Source organism: Sus scrofa, chromosome 1 (genome assembly GCF_000003025.6).
Source record: "Sus scrofa isolate TJ Tabasco breed Duroc chromosome 1, Sscrofa11.1, whole genome shotgun sequence".
In the NCBI taxonomy this organism is placed as follows: Eukaryota; Metazoa; Chordata; class Mammalia; order Artiodactyla; family Suidae; genus Sus; species Sus scrofa.
The window spans coordinates 31,116,571-31,140,621 of NC_010443.5; the positions used below are offsets into that span (position 1 = coordinate 31,116,571).

A 24,051-nucleotide genomic window follows, 5' to 3' on the forward strand; every position below is an offset into this window, starting at 1 on the left:
CACTAAGTTGAGAGATTCGAGGATATGTTCAACATTATAAATTTATAATGAAATGAGATATAAGAAATGAAGAAAGCCTTTCAAATTGGGGGAACATATTATTTTTTCAAATTATCCAGGAACAATGTCACGTAAAAGTCCTTTCATCATAAGATAGTGGAAAGACATATACATTGTAAAGACATTTACTGCACTAAATAAACAAATAATAAAGTGGTTTACCTTTGTCACCTGTCTCAATGCTCTGTACACATCCTGACCACATGCCCTTGTTTCCTCCAGTTTCATTGAATTCCGAATCTTGCTTTTGGCTGTGAAATCTGTAATCATTTTCTTATTTACACTCGACTCTCATTTGTCTTTGAATGGCTGTTCTTTCTCAGCCTTTTGTGACCCTACAGTATTTCACTAGGACTGTCATAACAAAGTGTCACAGAGTGGGTGGCTTAATCAACAGAAATTATTTTCTCCTAATTTTAGAGGTTAGAATTGCAAGGTCAAGGCATCAGCAGGGTTGGTTTCTTCTGAGGACCTTTCTCCTTGGATTCCAGATGGCTGTCTCCTCTCTGTGTCACTACATGGTCTTTGCTATATGGGAATCTATGTCCTAATCGCCTCTTCTAGGAAGAGCAGTCATATTGCATTAGGGCTCACCCTTCAAAGTTCACTTTAACTTAGGTAGCTTTTTTTTTTTTTAAGATCTTGTGTCCAAATACAGCTGTACTACCAACTGCTAGGAGATAGAATTTTAAAATATGAATTTTTTTTGGGGGGGGCATGATTCAGTCCCTAACAGACAGTCCAGGCTTGATGACATTACCTAAAAGTCTGTTTATTTGCTGTTCTCCTGGGACTATATCTCCCTGTACCTTCCTGGAGCTTCTGGATTAGCAGGTAAGCCTCTCCTGCTTAGTGGCTGGGCAGGATCTTTAAATGTTCACAGGTAATATTGTGGGACCAGTAAGTGTGCCTTGGATCAAGAATTTGCTACAGACATTACACAGAGGTAGAAAATTGTGGAGAAATTTTACCATAAAAAGACTGGCATAATGCCCCGTTAGTTGGCAGGAAACCTGCATAGGAAAGAATGATCAGTTATCACTAGCAGTGGTCATTTCTGCACCAGTTTTTCTCACTTGAAAAGAATGTGTAACTCACATCCCCATTTTTTCTCAGAAGTTTTCTGACTTAAATAAACCCAACTGTAGGGTGTGTTTACTTCCCCAGCATGTTTTACGGTAAAAAAAAATGCGATGCTTTTACTGCAAAAATCCTCGTATTAAAAAGTGTAGATTGGAGTTCCCGTTGTGGCTCATCAGGGTACGTACCTGACTAGTGCCCATGAGGATGTGGGTCTGGTCCTTGGCCTCACTCAGTGGGTTAAGGATCCAGCATTGCCATGAGCTGTGGTGTAGGTCACAGACATGGCTTGGATCTGGTGTTGCTGAGGCTGTGATGTAGGCCAGCAGCTATAGCTCGGATTAGACCCAAGCCTGGGAACTTCCACATGCTGCAGATCAGGCCCTAAAAAAGGACGTTCTAGATCCCCAAAATACTGGTCTCTGGTTCCCAAGTCACAAGGAATCCAGACCTTGGTTACATGGGAGTCTACTGAGCTACACAAAAATAGGACCTATGGGCTGGCTGCCCTTGGCTACTGTCTCCCCAGGTCAAAATCCAAGCCACAGAATGTCTACTCCTAAAACCCTCAAATTATCTTCATTTGTCCACTTCAGTAGGCTTTGAGAGAGTGAGTTCCCACCTTGAGTTTGGAAATGATGGGAGATGCTAGAGACGCTTGGCATCGACCTCAGGCAGTAGGACCCCAGGGCACTAAGGCATCTGGTGGCCTTAGTGGTGGCTTAGGCAGAATAAGTGGTCAAGGGTGAGACTGAATCTGAGGCTGCACACAATATGCCTCAACACAACATCCCATGGACAAGAAAGGAATTAAAGTGAAAAACAGAGAATATTATGAACTAAATAATGTCAAAACATGACAAAACAATACAATTAAAACAAATTTTAAAATATTGTGAGAGGCAAGGGGGACATCTTTGGATGTTGACCATGATGAAACAGCTTACATCAAACCATTTCTCCCAACCAGAACAATTACAAAACCTCAGAGGAACACATAGAACAACTGCAGCATTGGAGAGCAGGCAAGACACTTTGGAATGGCTAGAATGAGTTACAGAGAGAAGGAGACATTGATGACCAGATATGAGGTTAAGAGGAAAAGACATTGAGGTGAGATGGGTCCTTTCCAGAGATCTTTGTATTTGCAACATCAGTTCTGCTGTGAGACATAGAAGCTAGCAGAAAGTGGTGGCCTAAAGGCATCAATAGCCTCAGGTTGATGTTGGGGAAAAACGGCAATTTAGGGACCAAGGAAGCCAGTGTGTGAGGGGTCAAGAGCCAGAAGAAATGAGACTAGCAGGAAAGTGGGCCCAGCACACCGTGTTGTGTTTGTACTCGAGATTTTTTTCTGAGTTCTAGACTTCTCTGTGGCTAGAGTGTGAGAAGCAAAGAAGAAAGTAATTGCTAAGAAACTAACCAGAGCTTTGACAGCCTGGCAGACCTGGCAAGGCAAATATTAGAGGTCGTGGTTTTCCAAGGAGGAAAGATTGAGATATACAGCTCAGGATTACGGTTGAAACCCCATAGAGGAAGGAAAATCAGAAATGGGACCAGGCTTCCCAAGTCTGAAATCTGAACTGGACCTATCACATTTCCTGATCTGCTTTTACTCTGCTTGGCAGAAGAAAACTAAATCCTGTTTGGAAGAAAACATCATCTATAATTTTATGTCCTATGACATAGAACTGAGTACTAATATCCAATAAAACATAAAACTTACCATGCATTTCATGTGATAGGATCAAAATAACTCAATAAAAATTTCCCCAAATAATGCACAGGTAATATAGATACTGGAAATAATGCATGTGGATTTTTTTTTAAAAAATTTATTTCTACTATTTTAAACAAAATAAGATGAAGTTAAAAATCTCATCAGAAACTGGAATTATTTAAATAAAATGAAAATTCTGGGATTGAAATATATAATATTAAAATAATCAAGCACTTAATTACATCTAACAGCATATTAACAGTTGCTAAAGGCTGCAAAAGAAAGGATTCTTGAAAAAAGCAGGTAAGTAAAAAGTAGGTAAGTAGAACATATACAGAGTAACGATCTAAGAATACATAGTTTGGAAAATACATAAAGAGCATGAGTCATATGGGATGTAAAGATCTAAAATTAGTACAATGTAAATTCCAAAAATATAGGGTAGAGTGAATAAAATCAGCAACAATATTTAAAGATACTTCGGCTGACAATTTTCCAAAATTTATTTAAGATATCAAGTCGGTTTTAAGAAATTCTACTAAAACAAAGGAGAGTTCCTTTCAAGTGCACAAAGAAACACACACTCAGCGTACATGCGGAAAACAAAAGACAAGTAAAACATTTAAAAGCAGTCATAGAAAGAAAACACATGATCTGCAAAGGAGCAAAAATAAGATGCTGATCCGAATTTTCAACAGACATGAGGGGAGCTTAAATACATTGGAAGAATACCGCTAATGTGTTCATATAAAATAACTGACAACCTTCTGGAGTCAGCAAATATACCACTCAAAATTAAAGGCAAAATAAACTAAAAATATTTTTGAGAGTCTTCACTGCCAGCACATGAGCATACAAAGGAAGGAAAGCGAGTACTCTGTGGAGAAGCAAACCACTTCCAGACTGAACACTGTAATGTAGGAGGTAAGGAAGGATATCACAAAGTATAAATACGAGAAAAAAATAAATGAATGCCAAAATAAAAATAAATGTCTCTTGAAGCTTATAAATGCAAGATTTAAAAAAATGACAACAGTATCAAAAGAGAGATAAGGAGATCCTGCTGAATAGCATTGAGAATTTTGTCTAGATACTCATGTTGCAACAGAAGAAAGGGTGGGGGAAAAATGTAATTGTAATGTATACATGTAAAGATAACCTGACCCCCTTGCTGTACAGTGGGAAAATAAAAAAAAAAAAAGAGAGAGATAAGGGAATTTAAGCATTTAATTGTGACCCCTAGCAATTTTTTGCATTGCATAGAATTGGTAAAATCATTAATTTATTGAAGAATTTAATTAATCAGGGATACAAAGTAAAATTCTAGGGGACCTGCCAACAGAATACTAAAAGTGATCAATTTGTAATTGTATAGAAGGGAATAATTGAATCATTTAAAAAATCTAATTACAATCAGTCAAGAAGGCTAAAACGAACAAAGAAAAAACATGATAAATAGAAAAAACAGTAATACGGTCAATTTAAACCTAAGTAGATCAACAATCATATTAAATATAAACACACTAATTATTCAAATTGACAACAAACTTGTTGGACTGGGTTTAAAAACTCAGCTCTAAATTCTCTGTTTTAGTTTACCCTTGGTTAGGACAGAATTATAACTTCATATAACTGGCCAAGAATTAAAGGACAGTTTCTCAGCAGAAATTTGTTTTCAGGACAAGACCTACATTTAAATGAAGAAATTGTGCTGTGTGGGGCAGTTTCTGTTTCTTATGGCGTGGAATACAGCATGGAGTATGATATCCAATTTGGAGACAGGTGTTCCCCAGGTTCAATAGTACAAACATTGTTTACAGTGAGCTTCCTCAAGCATCAGCTACAAACATGTTTACAAAAGCAGTGAAACAAGGTTCTATGTCCTTACTGTTAGGATTTTTCAGTTTTCTATTTCCCAGCCTTCTGTGGGTAATTTTTTTTTTTTTTTTTTTTTGGTATTTTCAAGGTTCACACTCACCTCCCTGTTATTTTCGATGCACCGTTTCTTCTTCCCACTTTCTGTTAATGTCATGTGCTTTGGGTCGTTCCCTAGACTCTTGTTTTCTCAACTTTCATTTCCGTGTCTTTGGCTGGGGCTCTGTTTTCTTAAATCTCCTCGGCTTCCACTGCTTCTATTCCATAGCAAGGAGTTTAGTCCTTCTTGGTCACCAATAGTCCTTCAACAATAAGGAATCAGGCCTTATTTTCAGATCTTGCATAAGCCGAAAATTGGCATTTAGGGGACATTCTCCTGGTGTAGTAATGACCATGACAAAATAGTATATTAACCACAATAATTTTCTTTCCAGCATGATTACTTCCATGGGGCATGTCACTTCACCACTCAAACACACAATGGGGAAATAGTTACTTGACTGTCATGATATGTCGCAGACACTGCTGATCATAATGCAACTTATGATGTCACGAGCTTATAGCAGAAGATGATATGTTCAAGAAATTGTATTTGGATATTTAGCTGTCTATTTGGAAAAAGAAATTGTTAGATTCCTGCTCCCTCCTCTTTCTCTACGCATACACACACACACACACAGACACACATTGCTTCAGGGTAGGTTGTAAAATACAAAACCATAACAATTTAGAAGAAAATACTGGAGACTATTTTCATAGATTCTCATGGAAAGATCGACAGATTAACTACAAATTTAAAATTTCTACATAACAAAAATGAAGTTGCAGATCAGATGAACTTGAAAAAACACTTTAGAACATCTATTCTAATTACTTAAGTTGAAATGAGGAAGAATTAGGATTATTTTTCTAATGCTTGAGACTCAAAAGGCCAGGCCTTGTTAGGACAGGAAGAGCTGATATTCAATAGCTTTGGGGGAGTTCTGGGCAATAGGAAAACTTCCCTGCATCCCAGAGTAAGAGTAGGACAAATAATTGGAGAATAAAAATAAGTGAGAAAATAAGTGAGAAAATAGCGAAGGTCTCTAGGAAAGGTATCCATCTCTCCCTGCATATGGTATGGGTTGGACAGGGGCTCTCCAAAGAGATCTACATCCTAAACCCTAGAACCTATAAATGCTAATCTTAGTTGAAAAACGAAAATATTGGCGGATGTGATTAAGACTCTTAAAATGAAGAAACTATCCTGGATTATCCAGGTGGGTACTAAATGCCAGCACTGTGCATGTTCTTACAAGAAAGAGGCACAAGGCAACTACACACAGAGAAAAAAGGCAATGTGGCCCCAGAAGCAGAGATTGGAGTGATGCGACCACAAGCCAAAGAACACCGACAGCCAGGAGAAGGTCAAAGAGGCTGGGGTTCCCCCTACACCCTCCAAAGACCCTAGTAAGACTTTGATTTTGGATTCCATACTTTGGCCTCCAGAACTATAAGGGAATAATACCCTTCAGTTATTTCAAGCCACCAAGCTCATGGCCATTTGTGGTAGCAGTGACAAAATGAATTTAGTCAAGTATGTTTGAAGGGAGAAGGCCCAGGTGTAGAGGGAAGTCATTCTCCCTTTCCTGGGCAGAACGCACATCGCACTGATATGAAGGCCACAGTGCAGAAATGGACACATAGGATGTCTCAGCATGTAGCCTGGGACAGCCTCACAGCGCATCTCACAGCTCTGCCACAGTGCAGGGACAGGAAAAGATTCCTGAGTCTCTGAGGGCAGCATTGAGTCATGATAGGTCCACCCAACCTTCCAAGGTCCTGTGTGGCACCAGCACAGCTGAGAAGCAGTGTTCCCAACACCACTTATTGCAGAGACTGTTTCTCCCACATTTGGGTCATAGATTGCTGCTTTTGTCACAGATGGATTGACCATAAGTGTGGGGGTTTATTTCTGGGCTCTCTGTTTTTGGGTCATACTGTACTGTTTTGATCACTATAGCTTTGTAGTATGGTTTAAAGCCAGGGAGCATAATTTTTCTTTATTCTTATTACTTTATACTTTTCATGTGTGTTAATTTTAGCTTGAAGCCCATTGTTGCTATTGCTGTCTTATGTCTGTCTCTCATATAACATGAAGACCCCCTTAGGGGCAGGCAATGTTTCTTGTTTACCCATATCTTAAAGACCCTGACAGAAATAGATGCTTAATGAATAAGCGAATATCAGTATTGTATACATGATTGACTGGTATACAGCTGAATTTACGGATGTCTTAAGATGACTTACACCCCATAAATCTTCTAATGCTTTGAAGCATCTCTGCCTTTTTCCTCGTCTTAAGGAGAATTCTCTCCACTTTCACTGTTGAGGATATCATATGAGGTAGGCCCTTTGTGAGTAGAGGTATAAACAATCACTTACCTTTTTAGTTAGTTAAGAGCTTTTGCTTTCAGTAATGATTCAAATTTGAAATTTGTCAAATACATTTTGGCATTTCATCAGACGGTCATAGAAGTTTAATCTGTTAAAATGGTGCATTATAGTAATACGCTGTCCATGGTTAAAGAAAATGTCTTTCTGGCATAGACTCTAATCAAAATGTATGTGTTTGTATATGCTGTGGGTGTTCCTTTGCAAAAGTTTACTGTTTTTGCATCTTTGTTTATGAGTGAGAGTGTTCTTTCATTTTCCTTGCGTTCCATGCTATTCTCCCTCAAAGAAGAACTTTTAACTAGAGATTGTCTTCTCCCTGTTCACACCCTGTCCTATAGGGACTCCGCTGTAGATGATTTTGGACATGGGATTTGGCTGTGCCTCCTGGGGATAGTTGTATCCTGACCTTTTCAGACAGTCTTGGGGGTGGGGAGTATGCGAGGGTGGGTAGTAAAGGTAACCAATGAATAGCAAATAACACACGTCTCACTAACTTGGACAAAGAGGACTCTCCCCCATATCCATATATAAGCCAAGAAACAACAGAGTATGGATAAATTGTAAGGCAAGACGTATTTTGTGGCTAAAGCAAATGTGCAAGCGATTTATTTGAAGTGAAGTTCTTAGCTGACTTCAAAAACCATGTGCAATTATATTCCAAAGTGTAAGAAAAATAACGGTAATCATAGCTAAGATCTCCTGGGTATTTAAACTGAAGCTATTGTTATTTCACACGTTCAGAAATTAAAACGAATATGGTTTGTAACAGGTCATGGAGATAATATTTGGGAACTCTGACAAAGGTAATGAGTTCAAAGAAATCTTTTCTCTCCCTTCAGGCAATAGCAAACTGCTCTATCTGGTGTGATTGACAAAGGGGCAGGTGTTGTCCACGGGTTTACGCCCTCTTTACAGCAGCAGCATGAACAGCCTCTCACCTTCTGCAGCTGTGCAGCTCTGCTACGAGAACGTGAACGGATCCTGCGTGAAAGCCCCCTACTCGCCTGGCTCCCGGCTGGTTCTGTACACAGTGTTTGGCTGTGGGGCTCTGCTGGCCATGCTGGGCAACCTCCTGGTGATGATTGCCATCCTTCACTTCAAGCAGCTGCACTCGCCCACCAACTTCCTCATCGCCTCTCTGGCCTGCGCTGACTTTCTGGTGGGAGTGACTGTGATGCCCTTCAGCATGGTCAGGTCCGTGGAGAGCTGCTGGTACTTTGGGCGAAGCTTCTGTACTTTCCACACGTGCTGTGATGTGGCCTTTTGTTACTCGTCTCTCTTCCACCTGTGCTTCATCTCCATCGACAGGTACATGGCTGTCACCGACCCTCTGGTCTATCCCACCAAGTTCACGGTGTCTGTGTCAGGGCTATGCATCAGCATCTCCTGGGTCCTGCCCCTTGTGTACAGCGGTGCTGTGTTCTTCACAGGTGCCTATGATGATGGGCTGGAAGAATTATCTAGTGCTGTTAACTGTCTAGGAGGTGTCAGACAGTTGTAAATCAAAACTGGGTGTTGATAGATTTTCTATCCTTCTTTATACCTACTCTTGTTATGATCATTCTCTATAGTAATATTTTTCTTGTGGCTAGACAACAGGCTAAAAGATTGAAAATACTGGTGGCAAAACAGAATCATCTTCAGACAGTTACAAATCCAGAGTGGCCAAGCGAGAGAGAAAAGCAGCTAAAACCCTGAGTATCACAGTCATAACATTTATGATTTCATGGATACCCTATAGTATTGACTCATTAATCGATGCCTTTATGGGCTTCATAACCCCTGCCTATATTTATGAGATTTGCTGTTGGTGTGCTTATTATAACTCAGCCATAAATCCCTTGATTTATGCTTTATTTTACCCATGGTTTAGGAAAGCCATAAAAATTGTTCTGAGTGGTCAAATTTTTAAGAATGATTCTGCAAGCATGAATTTATTCTCTGGACAAATGTAAGCCATTGGATTAAGTTGAAGATAGCTTTACAATTTCAAATGAAACAAATTTTAAAAATCAAGTAAAATGACTAACAAATAGAAAAAAATCACTTTTCAAATTTGATTTCTAGAGTAAATCAATGTTTGCCCGTCTTGTTAGGATATGCATGTCCCTGTTGTATCTCCAGAAATATTTGACTAATAACTGTTAGATGCCTGTTTGTTAACTGCTGCAGGTGTCATCGTCATTCCCCACTCCCTGCTGACACTATCCTCCTTCTCTTTCCTCTTTCAATCCGTGGTCTCTTCCATTTGTAACCTGAAAATATCTTTGTTGTCTGGATTTCTTTCCTTTTTCCTTACAAATTGTTCTCCTTACTTTCAATTTATCCAAGTTTTTCTATGATTTGCTTTCACCAGGCTGTTGCTTTTTTTTTTTTCAATAAAACTTACCAAACTGGTCAAGAGTGAAGAAAGGTTCATCAGCCATAAAATCAGTTTATAAATAAGCCTAAATTTCACATTGATGATTTGAAAATTTTGACATTGGCATGGTGATATATTGGAAATTTTCCAGTAATTATGGCAGAAATACAGCACTTGAAGATGATCCATAAAACTGGGGAGGAGAAATGGTACCTCAATCTCACCTTTATATTCTTACCTTTTTTGGTGAGGTGAACATCCTTGAGCATTTGATAGAACTTATTTACTAACAGTTGAGAAAGTGGTCCTATTTTCTAGTTTCCTCAAATCTGCACACTTTCCTGCTCTGTCAATTGTTTCTGTCAGACCTCTCATACCATACCTGTCTCAGCTTTCCTACCAAACTTAATGCTTTTTTCACTTTCAAAGGGTTTTTTGTTTTGGGGGAGGTTTTGGGGATTTGTTTTTAGGTCTGCACCACAGCTTATGGAAGTTCCCAGGCTAGGGGTTGAACCGGAGCGTAGCCACCGGCCTATGCCACAGCTAAGCAACGTGGATCCGAGCTGAATCTGCAGTCTACACCACAGCTCATGGCAATGCCGGATCCTTAACCCACGAGGCCAGGGAAGGAACCCGCAACCTCATGGTTCCTAGTGGGGTTCGTTTCTGCTGAGCCACGACGGGAACTCCACTTTCAAATGTTTCTTTGCATCATGTTGCCTGCTAATGTATATTAATGTGTTAATGTGTGTTAAAGTCTTTCTTGGGGAGTTCCCGTCGTGGCTCAGTGGTTAACAATCCAACTAAGAACCATGAGGTTGCGGGTTCGATCCCTAGCCTTGCTCAGTGGGTTAAGGATCCGGCATTGCATGAGCTCTGCTGTAGTTTGCAGACGCGGCTCGGATCCTGCGTTGCTGTGGTTTGGCTAGGCTGGCAGCTGCAGCTCCGTTAGACCCCTAGCCTGGGAACCTCCATAAGCCGCAGGTGCGGCCCTAGAAAAGACAAAAAAAAAAAAAAAAAAAAAAAAAAAGGTTTTTCTTTGGACTCAGTATACTTTCATTTTGAGCAGATTGTTTCTTGGGTTCTGGCATTTCTGGAGCTCCTAAAGGTCTCTAACCATACACATTAGCCATTTGAAACTCAAGGTGAGACTCATATTTTACATTTTGAGGGATATTTTTTAAATGTGGGAATAACCATGAGCAAATGGTACAATTTCTGCAATAGTAGTTATAGTTTCTCAGTCCACAAGGTTTTTTTGCTTTACCTACCAGTCTAGATAAAGGCCATTTTTTTTTTGTTATTTTCTCCCATAAACACTATTTTGAATTTATGCATTGTCCAGGATAAAATGATACCATTATTTAAGTTATTAGAAAAAAGTGGATAATTTAGAAATGTTGAGATGGTATATAACTTTTTGAAAAATTCTTCAGCATCTTGTTTCATGTATTTCACAATATCAAATCTGATTTCTTCCAGATGTAAACAAGTAGAAGTTAACATAGCTTTTATAGTTTTTATTGGTATAATTGGAAGAGATTCTTGCACTAAATTTAGATTTTTACACTTCAAGGGAAAACAAAGCCATGTTAAGGAACAAAAGGCACACTTGGAAATTATTGGCAGCATACATGGAGAAGAAAGGGCTAGTAGATTTAAAAATGTAAAAGCATTTTACAAAACTGAAATGGAGACAAATATCCCACTAACAAATAAATAGGCAATTTTACAGAGATATGGCTAATAAATTCATTAAAATGTCAAATGCACAAATAATCAAAAGCATTAATAAAAATATAACAGTGTTTCATATCTCAAATTGGAAAATTTTAGGAGGATCGATAATAGTTGATATTAATTAGCATGTGGGAAATTAAGTGCTCTTGTGAGACTAGAATATGCTCATATACCCCTAGGAAAAATAGCAATTAGTATCTTCTTTTTGAGGAGAGTTAAATTTATGTAAAGTTTTTAATCATGCATGTCATTTGACTCTTGTAATTCTATTTCTGGCAAATATTCTTAAGGAAAGAGCCAGGTAAGGGAGCAAATATAACAAAGGCATTCTTTGTATATCTCAACTACTAACTGGAAAAAACTTTGATCAATATGGGACAAATTAAATAAACATGGTCAGCCATGCAATAGAATGTTATGAAGTCAATGAAAAGCATTAAGGAGTTCTATAAAATCTGATTTCTAGAAGTCCCAACTGTTTCAGATACAAGACTATAACCTGAAAATGACAAGTCCTAAGTTACCACTGAGGTATTCTTGAAAGAGAGATTTCTAGGAACTGAAAGGCAACTTAGCCCATGGTCAAAACACAGACTCCTGAGCCAGTTGGCCTTAAAGTTCAATCCAGAGGACACATTGGAAAGTTTAATTTATAAGATTTATTTTTTCTTAGACTGTGTTTTTCCTGATTTTGTCATTAAAACACTTTTATTTTATAAAATTATGACAAGGTACATGGAAATTTTTGCTGCTCTTATTGGTGCTGTTTAGCATGTCCTTAGTTGGCAAGTTAAAATTTGGCAATTGTTATCTGTTGGTTCTCAAAATTTCATCGATTTTAAAATTTCTAAAACCCAAATTTCTAGGAACCACTTTCCTGAGCAATTAATATTTTAAATAGGAAACCTGGTATTTTCAGCAGATAAGGTTTCCATAATGTCCCCCAGATAATCCAGGGCAACACCGTTCAACTCCAAACCTTAGAACAGTTGAAATAAAAATGAGTGATAATAAAACTGACATGCACAATGGAAAGAGAAGATCAAGAAATCAACCACATAGAATGTAAACTGGTACAGCCACTATGGAGAACAGTTTGGAGATACCTTAGAAATCTATACATAGAACTCCATATGACCCCACAATCCCACTCTTGGGCATATATCCGGACAAAATTCTACTTAAGAGACACATGCACCCGCATGTTCATTGCAGCACTATTCACAATAGCCAGGACATGGAAACAACCCAAATGTCCATCAACAGATGATTGGATTAGGAAGATGTGGTATATATACACAATGGAATACTACTCAGCCATAAAAAATGACATAATGCCATTTGCAGCAACATGGATGGAACTAGAGAATCTCATACTGAGTGAAATGAGCCAGAAAGACAAAGACAAATACCATATGATATCACTTATAACTGGAATCTAATATCCAGCACAAATGAACATCTCCTCAGAAAAGAAAATCATGGACTTGGAAAATAGACTGTGGCTGCCAGGATGGGAGAGGGAGGAGTGGGAGGGATCAGGAGCTTGGAGTTATCAGACACAACTTAGAATAGATTTACAAGGAGATCCTACTGAGTAGCATTGAGAACTATGTCTAGATACTCATATTGCAACAGAACAAAGGTGGGGGAAAAGAAAATGTATACATGTAAGGATAACTTGATCCCCTTGCTATACAGTGGGAAAAAAATAAATTAATAAAAAGCTTAAAAAAAAAAAAGAAAGAAATCAACCACATAGAAAAAGCAACATGGAATGTCTCCTATCAAAAGAGAAGAATTGTCCTGCATTTTCCCACCTTTTTATTTTATTTTATTTTTTGGGGGGACTACACTTCTGAAGTGTATTAGAGGAGAAGCTAGGTATTTTATACTGTGTCCACATTTGGGGTTAGTCTCTAAATAGGAACTAGTCTCATGTTAAGATGAAAGGTAAATTGGAGACCCTTCCCAAGGCCTCTAAAATGTTTGTAAATATGTGACTCTTCCTATCTTACTCATGAGATCATCTTGAGTAAACATATTTGCATCAGATAAAGATCAAAATTAGGCAGCAGTCACATTTCTCTCGGGGTTATAATACTAACACCTAGGGCAGGATATGGAGTCAACTTTGGTTGCCTTGCATCATCTCAAGTTTTCAGTCCCAGATCTACACTGGATCTTTAGTTTTCAAGCTTTTAACTTCTCTAAGGCATTCTTAACATTAAAGTCTGTGAAATCAATAAATTCCCCAAATGAGAAAGAGTGTGAGGCATTCCTTATTATGATGAAAGTGGGAGAAAATGCGTTAATGATGCCCTGTGGTCTTTCAAGTGCCCACACTTGGAAGTTTGTTAATGAGAAGAAGGGGACAGAAATGTTTTGTATTCTTGTCTCTTTGGATTAGAGGCTAGAGGTAACCAAACACAAAACAGGATCAAAGTGTTACGCAGTTAATGAACAGCACTTGGCTTCGTTACATGCAATTGATATATCTAATTAACAGTCTAAGCCATTCTTCAAGTTATTGTGTAACAGAATCAGTTCTTATCTTGATTCATCATACAATTCATTTGCATTTCACAAGTATTTCTTAGAAATGTGTAACTGCTGATGGAATACTTTCGGGGGAGAAACCATGCAAAACTATATTCTTCCCATCACAACCCCAATGGGCTCTAGCCTATCTTCGCCTCTTCATCCTGTCATTAGATTTCAGGCAGTCCCCAGAGCTGTCCAGTCACTCTGAGTGTTACAAATTTCCATTTTGATCTATTCTGGTTTACTGCCATGATCTATGTCTAATCAAGGATCCCTCTCCTTCCCAGGTCCATTGATGGCCAGGCTGACACTCGAAAGGTATGATTTTTAGGCAAGGAGCATTTCTGATCTTTTATTTTTCCATGCTCCTTTGCTGCCCTATTCCATAGAGAGAGGTGAAAGAGAGAGTAGAAGGAAGAGAGAACAGTTGTTTTGTACCAAGTTTGGTCTGCTTTAACTTTGCTGGTGGTCCTGACCTCTGTGTGGTGAGCCTTCTAACACTGTCCCTCTCATGCAGTGCCTATCTGGGGTCCTCAAGCATCCCTGCAGGAGGCATTTTCTTCTCCAGGTCCCTCATGCCTTCGGTCAGTGCTCCTTTGACCTTTTCCAACTCCTCCTCAAGTCCTGTGGGGTGTGTGTCAGATGCTTGATCCACAGGGAAATGGGACACCTGTGGAAGGGCCAAATCTGATGGGCTCTCACGTGGCCTCCAGTCCTCAGGAAACCCATGCATCACTGACACCTTAATCAGTGACAGTATGGGCATGTCTCCCTGCTGGTTCTTTTCTCCTCCCATCCATCTCTCTCTAGTTTCCTTGCTCAACATGAGCACAGGGCAGATCAGCAGCACAACTGAATAAGCAGATCTAAAGAGGCAATCAAGAGTCAGGTAGCAGTGTACAACAAGTTTTATTTACACCCTCAGAGAGAGCAAGCTGCTCTGGGGTAGTGACTGGTGCTGGCTGCAACTGGGTCCTTCCTTATATCTCTACATTGCAGACATGTTTGAGGACCCCCATTCTCTTGTCCCCATGCCTGCTAATTTACTGTCCCAACCCCCCTGTGCCGTGCATGTGAGTAAGGGCTGAGTGTTGTTTTGATCTCTGTATGGGGGCACCTTTTGATCCTCTGATTGGTTCTGGGCAAGGATCCCTTATTTGCGTGGGGAACAGATTATAGAATGGCAGGTGAGGAGTGGGTGACATTCCCTCTCTAGCTGGGAGTGAGCAGCCCAAGCTGGTCAAGATGGGGGAAGGAGCATTACAATGAGACATGGCCAGAGCTTTTGGGTTTAATCTCCTTGAAATGGACTTGGAACTTGTGACCACCCCCCACATGAATTCATGAGACTGGCTATCTGACCTTGCTCAGGATACTTAAGCTGTGGTCTGCACCTACAAAAGGACAGTAAATGGTAAAATTTGATGATTTGTCTAATATATTAGAAAGACTACTGGAGTTCCCGCCACGGTGCAGCGGAAACAAATCCGACTAGGAATCATGAGGTTGCGGGTTCGATCCCTGGCCTCACTCAGTGGGTTAAGGGTCCAGCGTTGCCTTGAGCTGTGGTGTAGGTCACAGTCACGGCTCAGATCCCACGTTGCTGTGGCTGTGGCATAGGCTGGCAGCTGTTGCTCCAATTAGACCCCTAGCCTGGGACCCTCCATGTGCCCTGGGTGTGGCCCTAAAAAAGAAAAAAAAAAAAAAAAAAGAAAGAAAGGAAAAAAAAAAGGCTACTAAAAAAAAGAGAAGTATATTGAAATAAATGTGAGAAGTGCTTTTTTTTTTAGGGCTGCACCTGCGCCCACAGCAATGCCAGATCCTTAAGCCACTGAGCGAGGCTGGGGATTGAATCCACATCCGCATGGATTCCAGTGAAGTTTGTAACCCACTGAGCCACAACAGGAACACCTAAGAAGAGCTTATTGGAATCCAGAAGTTTTATGATATTCAGCAGATTTCTTAAACCCTGATTTTTTTTTCCTTTTTGTCTTTTAAAGGAGAGGAAACATTTTTATTCTGCTATGTCCATGAAAAAAATAATAAATAGTCAATCTACGGAAGAAATAGAGGACTTCATTGGCACCAACATGAGTATTATAGTTCGGGAAGCATCTTTCAGAAAGTGCAGTCATATATATTTTTGAAACAAAGGAACATACATCAAAATGATACACTGACATGTTATATATAAAGTTCACCAAAGATACATAGTCTGGATAAGCACATACTAAATGAGCCACAGGTCACCATGACCCCTTACACAGTTAGGAAAAGATTACCTTCTAAGGAGTTACATTGTTGGCATCAGAAAAAGGAAAAAAAAAAAAAAACTTTACATTCGATCAGGCATTCCTGCCTTGAAGAGGTCTGGTTAACGTATAAAGTAGATACACATTGCACCTTAAGATTAGCCCAATATGGGCAGGGAATATGCTATGCTTAAATTTCTTGCCTGACCTCAAAAGACTAATTTTATTCCAATAATAGCTTGCAAAACAGGATAAGAAAAAAGTTACTGTACCGAAACCATAGGAGTCGAAATAAATTTATTGTACTTAGTATACTGAAGAATTGTAGATAAACTGATATTATACAGGCTAGGGTGCTTTTAATCATCTGTAAAATCAGATAAAGATAAGACAGCTTCTCACAAGAACAGTGTAATCAGAAACAATACACTATTTCCAGAAAGGTTTACCAATTCAAAGTATTTGTGTGACAATCAGGATGATGTCCTAATAGATAACGCTGATTTACATCAAGCTAGACATTTTTAAAATATAGCAAGAATGGTTAGATATATATTCACTCCTGCCCCAAAGACATAATAAAGATATAATAAGATTTTAAAATCTCAATGTCTAATTGAAACGAGATTAAAGCTAGAATAAGATATAAGACATTTATTTACAGAGTTCCACACATGGCACAATGGAAACAAATCTGACTGGGAACCATGAGGTTGCGGTTGGATCCCTGGCCTCGATCAGTGGGTTAAGGATCCGATCTGGCATTGCTGTGAGCCGTGCTGTAGGTCACGGACGCGGCTTGGATCCGGTGTTCCTGTGGCTGTGGTGTAGGCCAGCAGCTACAGCTCTAATTAGACCCCTAGCCAATGAACCTCCATATGCTGCTGGTGCGGCCCTAAAAGGACAAAAGACCAAAAAAAAAAAAATTAATTAATTAACGTTGTTCATGGACATAACAGCACCCACTTAGTACCAAGAAAAATTCTCTGAAATAATTGGCTTGGTTTACCCACTGTGAATTGTGTGACCAATTCATTTCTCTTTATTGCCTTGGAACCAAGTTCGTGGTTCATGGCAAAGCGCATTTTGCAGTCTGCCTTGACTTCACATTACTTCCTTCCTTTCAATTTTCTTTCCTCTTTTGAATACATTTTTAAGTTATGATTTCATGTATATTCTTAAAAGCCTCTGTAAATTATTTGTAGAACAATGTACAATAAATGAATACGAAATAAATTAATTTTAAAATAAAGTACATAATAAATAACAATCTTAAAATCCTTGCCTTAAACGTTTGGTAATGGGTAAAATTTCTGAATATAATTTTATGAGCAGACTTACTTATCCGGAAGAAGCTCCCTGAATAAATGAACGTTATTTATGTTTCTAGTTATCTTTCCTGTGGTAAATAATTGAATTTATCTCATAGTAAATAAAACTCTCTCTTAATTGATTTTTACCTGACTCTGAAATCACATTTTTACACTTGCAAATTTAAACACTTGACAGTACAGACACTTCCTTTGCCCTTGCTGAGCAAGGAGCTACCACCCCACTAAGTATCTCAGGGTTGTATTCACATTTTACAGGAAGGAAGAGAAGATAGAGGCAAGGATTGAACTAAGATAAAGCAATTAAAGGGAGGGTTTAGAATAACAAATATATCCTAGGTCCTTTACATGTATTTCCTTAATTTTCTCATAAATCCCAACAGGGGCAGGTTATTAACCAGAGAGATACAGTGAAGTTCAGAGAAAACTAATTTGCTCAAGATCACAGTGTTAAAAGGCAGAGTCAGTACTGTGATCCAGGCATTTCTGGCTACAAGGCCATCCTGTTCCCATTACAAATGGGTTTTAATGTTATAGTTGCCAAAGAACTATGAACTTCAATTTAACATTTAGATCAAGGTTGAGCCATAATTTGGTTATTTTACATTAAAAAGTTTTGTACTTTTATGATCAATTCCTCCTCATTATCTGTCCAGCATGAGTCTATTTACAGTTTCCCAAAATAAAACCAGAACCTACTCAGAAAATAAATTTATTGTTGAGGAATCCTCTCTCAAGACTTTGCCAGTGACAATTAGTTTAATGGCTTTTCTAAACCAAGGATAAAAGAAAGCATAAATCAAAGGATTCATAGCTGAGTTATAATAAGCAATCCAAACCAATATTTCATAAATATATGTGGGAGTGATGAAACCTAGATAGGCATCAATTATTGAATCCAGGAAGTATGGCAACCAGGAAATCAGAAATGCTACCACTGCAATGCCCAGAGTTTTTGCGGCTTTTCTCTCCCTCTTGGCCACCCTGTCTCTGTAGCTGTCTGAGGATCTCCCAGTCTCCTTGCTCATACTTTCGATTTTTCTAGCCTGATGTTTAGCGATGAGGAAAATCTTAGAGTAAAGTATTATCATCACAAGGGTGGGGATGAAAAATAATAGAAAATTGACCAATACCCAGCTTTGATTCACTGTAAATTGACAGCCTCCCACACAGGACAGAGCACTTACGAGATCCTCTAGCCCAGCTGCATTTGTACCTGTGCCAAAAAGGGAAAAACTATAAATCATCGAAAAAAGCCAGGCGAAGGCAATACACATGCCAGAAACAGATGAGGTGAATCTGGTTGGATAGATCAGGGGGTCAGTGACTGCAGCATACCTGTCCAGAGAGATAAAACACAAGTGGTAGATGGAAGCGTAACAGAATGACGCATCAAAACAAGAGTGAAGCTGGCAGTACCTCTGCCCAAAGTACCAGCAGCTCTCCACTGTCCTCACTGTGCTGAAGGGCATCACCGTCACTCCAACCAAGAAGTCCGCACAGGCCAGGGATGCGGTCAGAAAATTGGCTGGAGAATGCAGCTGCTTGAAGTGGAGAATTGCAATCATCACCAAGAGGTTTCCGCATACAGTCAACACCACTCCAAAGCCGAACACTGTGTACAGGATCAGGCGGGGGCCTGGTGAGTAGGGACTTTTGACACAAGATCCATTCAGGTTCTCATAGCAGAGCTGCACTGCCTCGGGAGGGGGCGAATCACTGCTCATGATTCTGTTTTGATACCTGGAAAAACTGCCACCATCCATGGCCCAGGATGTCATTTCACGTTTCAAAGTACTTTAAAAAAAAAAAGATAACTACGTTAGTACTTGACAGTACATGCTGTCTCTAGCTCTTTTTTAAGTGCAAAGCCTTATTTTCATGTTTGTAAAGTGATTCATATTCTCATCTTGTAAAATAAGCCACTTCCAAATGACTAAGCCGTTAAATTTCAGTACATAAAATGCTGTTTATTTAAATGTTTAAAAAGTCTTCATTTGCATTACCTAGTATTCATATCTGAGAAGCACTAATCTTCAAGAAGCTCTTATGTGATGCTTGTTCAAATGCCACATTTTATTAGCATTCTTTTCCTAATTTATCAGAGTGAAGATAACGCCCAAAACACACTCTCCCCTCAGGAAAGTAGCTAAATGATTCTAATACACCAAGCCCTTAAGACTGAATCCCCATGGTGGAAGGTGTGGAAAAAAAGCACATTTTAAATAGTGATTATGTTTATCCTAAAAGTAAGTTTAGGCCCTACTAATTTCCTGATGACATTTGACCTTTCATGAAATAAAATGGAAATAGCATCTGTTCTTAAAAACTTTGGTCCAGAATTTGAAAGACATATTTCTTATTCCTAATAACTATAGGAGATTCCATTTTTATTTTTGTAAGAATCACTGATTGATATTCCTGTTTGTCACTAAAACTCTTTCAAAGAAATTCTTAATCCCTTCCAATACTGGTTTGTGTAAAGAGATTAAGTACTAAATTATATACTAAAATTTATAACGTTTCAAGTTTAATTTTAACAATTCTGATTTGGCAAAGTAAGGTGTAGAGTCCAAATACATGAAGGAAGTGTACATACACCCAAAAGGCAGTTCCTGCTAAGATTTTTATTTTAGAGGGTGTGTTGTTCTTTCCATATGGGAACTGTTGAAGAGATATTAGAGAAATACCGTGAATAAAGCATCTTTGGAATATGAATATCCCTATATTAACTCTGGAATATACTGTTGATGATTTTTCTTTTTTTTTTACTGGTTTTTTTTTTTTCAATTTTCTACTGTACAGCAAGGTGACCCAGTCACACATACATGTATACATTCTTTTTCTCACATTATCATGCTCCATCATAAGTGACTAGGTATAGTTCCCAGTACTATACAGCAGGATCTCATTGCTTATCCATTCCAAAGGCAATAGTTTGCATCTATTAACCCCAAATTCGCAATCCATCTCATTCCCTCCACCTCACCCTTGGCAACCATAAGTCTCTTTTCCATGTCCATGATTTTCTTTTCTGTGGAAAGGTTCATTGATGCCATATATTAGATTTTTCATTTCCTCTTAGGGCTCTGGAACTGATACACAGCTTAGACTTTGAAAAAGATATCTCTGATGAATGACTTCTGGCCATTTTACAAAATAAGCTTTCTGCCTTTGAGGTATAATTTATACTTTAAAAATTCACAGTTTTAAAGTATACAGGTTGATGAATTATGATAAATGTATCCACCCCGTGTAACCACCACTTCAGTCAAGGTATAGGATAGACATGCTTTCCAATACCTCAGCTCAATGTCTGTGAGATTCATCCATTTATGGGGTATATTAAGAGTTTTTTTCCTTGTTATTTGCTAAATAGCAATCTATTTTGTGCATATACCACAATTATTTGACTCACATACCAGTCAATATTCATTTGGACTCGTGTTCACATTGGGGCTGTTATTAAGTGTTGCTATGAACATTCATGTATAATTATTTTATTTCTTTTTGGTCAATACCTAGGTGTAGAATTGCTGGACCATATGGGAAATATATATATTTAACTGTAGCAGTAACTACAAACTGAATTTCTGAAACCAAACTCCCAGCCTAATTCTTAGGAGGCCAAATTACAAAGCAGACAGAATTCTCAAACTCCCAGAGCATCTTTCACTAAAATTCTGGCATTGATTAGGAAGGGAAAGGATTCTCAAAATTAGGATGGTAACATATAGGCAGAATCTGAAGAAACTGGTTACCTCCAATCCCTGCAGTCCTCCAACCATTACCTGAGTTCAGTCTCCCCTTGACTGAAGAAGCTATAAGGTCTCCCCCTGAGGTAGTTGCCTTATGATGCACCACTGACTTTCCTCAGGAACTCCCAGAACACCTTCCTCATCTCTAAACCTATAAGCAGAATCAGAGCCAGCAGAGCCCAAAGAATAAATTACGAAGCGTGACCCGTGAGAACATACAACTCAGAACAAAAGAGTACATGATTTTGCCAATCTATATTGACAGAAGCCCAAGGAATACATGTGAGAATGGATCACAATGGCATGATATCACTGTGGAAGGGGTGGAAGGTGGGATCAGGCTTGATGTATTGATAAGAGCCCACAAAATAGCACATAATGAATCCTTAGGAAAGGGAGAACTGAAGGCTCTTAAAGACATGCTTCAAAACAATATTAAATTATTTTAATAACATTAAGATCCTTTAATCTTTTTAAGATGTTGTCCTCAAAATGTACCAATGCTGCTACAATTTATTTTCAATAGGTAGGAAAAATATACACTAGGGATATGCACATGAAAAATATTCTCATTATAGTAAAACAAGCAAACACAGAGACAAGTCTAAATTCATTACTCAAGTAGAAGACAGATATATGAAATGTAAATGTCCATTTTGGTATGCTAATTTCATCATAAACATTCAAATAATAAGGATAATTTACAAAGTAAAATTCCTACACACACACACACACACACACACACACACTGTCCTTATACATATAGTTAGACTTTGTAAAAGCATATAGAAGTATATACATATATGCAGCCAAATTACATATACCATTTTATAATTTAGATTAGAATTTTTTGGTTTTGTCGTTTCAGGTCAAAAATTACATTGTGGTAATTTATCTATGTCAGTTTATATAGCACTTAGTGCTTTTTAGCAGCTTTGTAACATTCCATTATGTGGTGCAGCACAATTTATTTAACTTAACCCAAATCATCTAGTGGTTTTTTTTTCCAGTTAATGATTGTTATACACTGGCAGTCCTTGTCATGTTTCTTATTTGCCTGTATCTTTTCTTAGGATTACTTACTAGAAATGGAATGACAGAGTCAACTGACATGTATGTTTAGAATTTTCATCAAAATGCTTAAATTCCCTCAGAAAGGAGAAATTAAATTTTATTTTCTGGAGGTATGTGTGAATGTGCATTACTCTCATGAGAGTGCTCAAATTCCCAAGCTCCCACTAAACGTCAAATATTATTGATCCTTCTAATGCTTGCCAACATGATATATGAAAATTTGCTTACTTTTATTAGTATTCTGATTTTTTATAAATTTTCATTTAATGTATTTATTACCCAATTGTATTCTTTCTCTGTGAAATTGCCTACTCATTTGTCTAATGGGGTGTTTGTCTCTGTCTTAACTATTTTCTAAAAGGTTTTTATATTTTTTAATCTATTCACCCTCTCTTGATCTGATATGCTGCCAAAGTTTTCCAAGTTTGACTCCTTGACCAGCCTTTGCTTTCTGTTGCATTTTAAAATTTTATTTTATTTTCAATTTTAAAACTTTTTATTATACATATTTTCAGATTCATGCAAGAAACACAAAATAATACAGTGAGTCTCAATATGCCCATTACCCAGCTTCATTAATTATCAGCATTTTGCCTGTCTTTTGTGTCTTAAGCACATTTTTTCCCTCTGCAAATATTACGAAGCAAGTGCTAGACATTAATTAAGTCATTCATAAATAGCTTTAAGAAAATACTACTACCACACTGAGCAATATTAACAACAATTCTCTAACATGATCTAGTAACCATTGAATGTACTAAGCAGTCTTGAAATCATCAAAAAATGTGACAACCAAATAGTACATAGTTTTGCTGAGGTGAAAACAAGCAGTAATCAGCCCCAAATGCAAAATAATCTTACCAAAAATGTTAAGTAAAATTATTTTTAAGTCTGTATAACTAATCACACATTTAAATTGAGTGTGTACATCTATATGGATCTTTAGTCATGAGTCCTCCAATGAAAACTTATAAAATTTTTAACATCTGAAAAAATGTTTTGTTTGTGTGAATGGTACAATGCAAAAGATGCTGGATGTATTTTTCCAAAAAGCTATATGCCACTTCACCAATTTCCGAACAATCCATCCTTTCCCCATAACTCACAATACGTTGTTATTCTTGTCATCAACAATGAATAAACTTCGGACAGTGTTTACAGAAAAAAATAACAAAAACTTCCCTCCATCAGGACTGGAAGGTAAAGTAATATACCTCATGGGATGAGAAAAATAATCATAAAAAGATAATCACTGTAGAAATTTACCATCTATCTATGGTAACTCCTACCTTCAAAAAAATCCCCACAAATTATGAACTATGAGTCCATTCCTGAGTCTGAAATTGCCAATGTATATGACTCAGTGACCTCAGATGCTCCTGGAAGACTGTCACCTGAGAAACAACTGTCTGAAAATGGAGGCAAAGTTAAATGAGTTAAAAAAAAAAAAAAAAAGAGAGAAGGGGAGAACAAGACTCTCACAGGGAACTTGGAACCAGGAAGCAGTTGAAATGACAGAAAATTTCAGCTTGAAAGCAAAACCTGGGAAAAGAAAATAATTAACAACTGACAAAGCAAGGAAGTGTGCAGATTCGAGGAAGTAGAAAACAGCAACTTTGTGTCAAGCATTTTTAGAAGATATACTTCTGTGAAATGCTTAAAGATGTTCACTCATCAAGAGAGTACAAGCTTAAAGGTTATATTACTAAATTGAGGTATCATTTTTCCTTCCCAGTTGGAATGCATCAATTTTATGAAATGCATTGCATGTCATAGTTATTGAGAAATTCCAAATAAGTCAATAAATTCCTGAATTTGAAAA

General features: G+C 38.0%; 2 protein-coding genes across 2 annotated transcripts; one reads left to right on the forward strand and one right to left on the reverse strand.

Moving 5' to 3' along the window:
• On the forward strand, positions 8,091–9,123 carry LOC100154422 (trace amine-associated receptor 6). The gene is given in 3 exon segments (XM_021074856.1): positions 8,091–8,649; positions 8,652–8,768; positions 8,771–9,123. Coding segments are annotated over 3 exon segments (1,029 nt in total).
• On the reverse strand, positions 18,040–19,124 carry LOC100154406 (trace amine-associated receptor 7a-like). The gene has a single exon (XM_001926059.4). The coding sequence runs from the start codon at positions 19,122–19,124 to the stop codon at positions 18,093–18,095; it is 1,032 nt and encodes a 343-aa protein (XP_001926094.2). The 3' UTR covers positions 18,040–18,092.

What these genes read in the sequence shown, in the direction of transcription:
- LOC100154406 (XM_001926059.4), bottom strand. Translation starts at nt 19,124, where the DNA reads ATGAGCAGTGATTCGCCCCCTCCCGAGGCAGTGCAGCTCTGCTATGAG.